This window comes from Orycteropus afer, unplaced genomic scaffold (assembly GCF_000298275.1).
Source record: "Orycteropus afer afer isolate SDZICR_OR568_19922 unplaced genomic scaffold, OryAfe1.0 scaffold00128, whole genome shotgun sequence".
Taxonomy (NCBI): domain Eukaryota; kingdom Metazoa; phylum Chordata; class Mammalia; order Tubulidentata; family Orycteropodidae; genus Orycteropus; species Orycteropus afer.
The window spans coordinates 6,341,210-6,345,611 of record NW_006921715.1 but is presented as its reverse complement, the minus strand read 5'-3'; the positions used below and the strand labels follow the sequence as shown (position 1 = coordinate 6,345,611).

Below are 4,402 nucleotides of genomic sequence, written 5' to 3'. Positions count from 1 at the left end.
GGGGGGGGGGCAGGAGCCCTGGTGGCGCAGTGGTTGAAGTGCTCGGCTGCCACCCAGAAGGTCAGCTGTTCGAATCTACCGGGCGCTCAGCGGGAAAACGATGGGGCAGTCTGCTTCCTCAAAGGTTTCCAGTCTCGGAGACCTCCTCGGGCAGCTGTTCTGTGTTCTGTAGGGTTGCTGTGAGTTGGAATTGACTCATAGCAGTAGGGTTGGTTTGCGTTTTGATTTGGGGGGCAGGTACTGGTGCTCCAAAACCCAGAGTGTTGCCCTGAACCTGATCCCAATCGTTCTTTCCCCCATGGAATGGCATCCTTCTGCAGGGAGACACCCTGCAGGAAGGTGTGTGAGGGACTAAACGGCAGGAGAAGGTGAGGGCTTGGAGAAGGGCGTAAAGCGGGGGGCAGCGTGGGAACGGGGCCTCTGGGCTTATCGAGGGGCCTGGTTTCTTTTCTGGGAACTAGAGGGCAGTTAGGAGGGCTGGGTGCTTAGCTCCTTAGTGTTTGCAAGGTGGGAAGAGAGGCTAATTGACTTTCTCTGCTCTGCATTCCACACTGGGCCCTGCTGGGTCCGCTGTTAAATCCTACAATCTGTGTGCTGTTCCATGCTGGTAGTTCAGCTTCATGCTGTAGTTTTTACGCAGGCAGACATAGGCTGCTGGCTTCTACTGTGGAAAAAACACAAAATCCACAGGCCCTGAGCTCCTCTTGGACACTGCAGTCACCACTGTCTTCCTAGTCACTGCCAGCTCGGGGAAGGAGGTGCTAGGTCACCCTGCCTCCTGTCCTTGAGTATAACTGTCTTTGGGGTTGTAGTCAGGAAAAACCCTCTTTTTAAGTATGTCTTTTAACTAGTATGCAATTGCCATTCTTAGAGACTTGGTGCTGTAATAAGTTGTCCTTCTTGTCACCCTTTAGTGCTTGTGAAACTGAACCCAGCCACAGTATGGATATGGGAAACCAACACCCTTCTATTAGTAGGCTTCAGGAGATCCAGAAGGAGGTGAAGAGCATAGAGCAGCAAGTGACCGGCTTCAGCGGCCTGGCCGATGACAAGAGCTACAAGAGGCTGGAGCGGGTTCTGACCAAGCAGCTCTTTGAGATAGACTCTGTGGACACGGAAGGAAGGGGAGATGTTCAGCAGGCTCGGAAGAGGGCAGCCCAGGACACGGAGCGTCTTCTCAAAGAACTGGAGCAGAATGCAAACCACCCGCACCGGCTGGAGATCCAGAACATCTTCAAGGAGGCCCAGGCTCTCGTGGAGGAGAAGATTGTGCCCTTCTACAGTGGGGGCAGCTGTGTCACCGAGGAGTTTGAGGAAGGCATCCAGGATGTCATTCTGAGACTAACCCACGTTAAAACCGGAGGGAAGGTCTCCCTGCGGAAGGCAAGGTACCACACCTTGACCAGAATCTGTGCCGTCCAAGAGATCATCGAAGACTGCGTGAAGAGGCAGCCATCCCTGCCGCTCTCTGAGGATGCACACCCCTCCGTGGCCAAGATCAACACTGTGATGTGCGAGGTGAACAAGGCCAGGGGCACCCTGATCGCACTCCTCATGGGCGTGAACAGTGACGAGACCTGCAGGCACCTGTCGTGCGTGCTCTCGGGGATGATGGCCGATCTGGATGCTTTGGACGTGTGCGGGCGGGCAGAAATCCGCAACTACCGGAAAGAGGTCGTAGAAGACATCAACAAATTATTGAAGTATCTGGATTTAGAAGAGGAGGCCGACACTACGCACGCATTTGACTTGGGACAGAACCATTCCATCCTAAAAATCGAGAAAGTCCTCAAGAGGATGAGGGAGATAAAAAACGAACTCCTCCAAGCACCAAATCCTCCCGAGTTGTACCTGAGCTGCAAGACCGAGCTTCAGGGCCTGATCGGCCAGCTAGACGAGGTGAGCCTAGAGAAGAACCCCTGCATCCGGGAGGCCCGGAGGAGGGCAGTGATCGAGGTGCAGACACTCATCACGTACATCGACTTGAAGGAAGCCCTGGAGAAAAGAAAGCTCTTTGTGTGTGAGGAGCACCCGTCACACAAAGCCGTCTGGAGCGTCCTTGGCCACTTGTCAGAGATCCAGGGAGAGGTGCTTTCATTTGACGGGAACCGCACAGACAAGAACTACATCCGCCTGGAGGAGCTCCTCACCAAGCAGCTGCTGGCCCTGGATGCCGTGGACCCACAGGGAGAAGAGCGGTGCAAGGCCGCCAGGAAGCAGGCGGTGAAACTGGCCCAGAACATCCTCAGCTATCTGGACCTGAAGTCCGACGAGTGGGAGTACTGAAATCCGCGTGGGCGTACAGTCCATGTTGCTGGTTTTGCACTTTATATATACTTGTATGTATTTCTCGAGAGCTTGCAGTGCTTTGAGCCTAAATGTGATTTATGTACATGCCTCCTTCAGCCTCGTGTTTATGATCGCAGCAGGTTATATTCAGAGTCTCTGCTGCTTTTGATACCACAGAACACGTCACTGCAGCACTACCTGCACGATGTGATGTGGTTTGGGGGGGGGGGGTTGGCTAACAAAAAAAAATGCAATCAAGGCAGCTTCTGTCATTTTTTTAACGTGTTGTATAGCATTAAAATGCAGGTCCTTTGGATCTAGCACCATTAGATGCAGCCTGACCCAGTACTGGACAAATTATGAGAAAAGGGGAAATTTTGGTGAAATTAGAGTTAGGGCCAATCAAAAGCAGTAGATGGTGTATTTTAGTAAATAAAGCAGAAGGACTTGTTCCTCTGTGGATCTGGATGTGGTCCCACGCCATCAGTTGAGTGGGGTTTTTGTTTGTTCACCGGATGGTTCTGAATGAAGGTCTGTCCTTTGTTGTAAAAGCTCTTTGTTTGAAAACCAGTGTCTATTTTCCCCTCTGCTCTGCACTTAAAGGGGGCAACCTTGTTTTTATGTGTGTCATGTAAGAAAATTATGAAAACAAACCACAAAACAGGAAAACAGACTGCATTGAAGACCGGATAAGGCACCACCTGTTATGTACCTTCCAGTTGTTATTTTTGTTGTACAATCTGACCTTAGTGATCCTTCCTCATTAATTAGAAAGGACAGGGCATTGAAATGAAGTTAGTTAATTTTGAAAACACAAGGAAGCCCCTGTGCCTGTAGTGGGATGATGGGCGCTGGGAACGAGTTACCAGCGTTCACCGCCCGGTGCTCACTCAGCACGTCCACCAGCGCTGCTTCCGCAGAAACACCTTATAGCTTGTCAGGGAAGGGGTTGTCCATAACCACCAACTTAAATGTCATACCCTGGGGACTAGTGAAGCCTATTGTGAATTAAAGGTGGTTTGTGGAAGTTTCTTTATTGCCTCAAAGCTATTAAAATGTATCAGTGCACAAACTCTTTTCCTCAGCTGAAGGATGTATTTCTGTACTTTCTGACTGCCCGATCTCAGGTTGCCAAGAGTGCAAAAGCATCTCCCAGAGCTGGGGAGTGCCTGGGGCGTCGTGACCCCACGTGGTCACTGCTCTTCCCGTCTCCAGCTTTCCCGAACAGTCATGCTGGAGGCACCCTTTGAACTCTCTTCCAGGGATTGGTGTTAATTGGTGGCCTTGTGTAGGGAAACTCATTTTAAACATGTAGAAGTAAGGTCGAGGGAGGAAGGAAGAGCCATCCCTGTTCAGGACAACGGAAGCAGACTTGGGACACATCTCAGGATTGCCCAGTAATTCAAAGCCTTTGATCTGTCTTTCCTAGTAGAAATGTAGAACCCTTGGACAGTGGGGGCAGCAGTGGTCATTCCAGCCACAGTGGTTTTAGGTTGCATCTCTGTATCCTCGGGTCAGGATGCTCTTACATTTTCAAGGAGGGCTTTAAATTAGCCCTGTCTTAATCACACCACTGGGGCATCAGAGTTCCACCAGAATCCACTTCAGACAGACTCCACCGAGTTCTGTCATGTGTAGTTTTGATCTTGAAAGTTCAGTGTCGCCTTTCCTTTAAAGGGTCTGTTGTGGTTTGGAAGTGGGTCTTCCGTGGCTTTTGTAGCGCCATCTCCTAGCACTAAGCTTCGAGAGTGACGTGAGCGTAGCACTGTCCTCTTGAACTTACCTGGGTGACGGTTGATCACCTGAGCCATCAGACCGCCTGGCTGGCCATGCAGGCGTGACCTGGCTTCTTGCTTTCCCTCTGCTCACGTAACAGCCACTGCCTTTGGCCCTTCTGGTCCCTCCTTGGGAGCTGGCTGTGGCGTGGAGTGTCTGGATTGTACCTATGAGACTGCAAAGGCCTGTACCCGGGTAAACCCCGGAGCAGCCGTGTGGTGCCATTAAACAGCAGTCCAGGTCCACGTGCCAAGCAGCTGGGAAGGTTTGCTTTCTTCACCTGTGCAGGCAGCCTGCCTTCCAGATGGTTCTGTCCAGAGGTTCCAGCCAACAGACC

At 51.5% G+C, this 4,402-nt stretch overlaps 1 protein-coding gene across 1 annotated transcript; it reads left to right on the top strand.

Moving 5' to 3' along the window:
• The first annotated feature begins 921 nt into the window (after nucleotides 1-921).
• BAG5 (BAG cochaperone 5) lies at nucleotides 922-2,286 on the top strand. Its single transcript, XM_007944574.2, has one exon. The coding sequence runs from the start codon at nucleotides 943-945 to the stop codon at nucleotides 2,284-2,286; it is 1,344 nt and encodes a 447-aa protein (XP_007942765.1). The 5' UTR covers nucleotides 922-942.
• Nucleotides 2,287-4,402: the final 2,116 nt, after the last annotated feature.

Excerpts from the sequence above, each read along its gene's own strand:
- BAG5 (XM_007944574.2), top strand. The coding sequence starts at position 943 with ATGGATATGGGAAACCAACACCCTTCTATTAGTAGGCTTCAGGAGATC.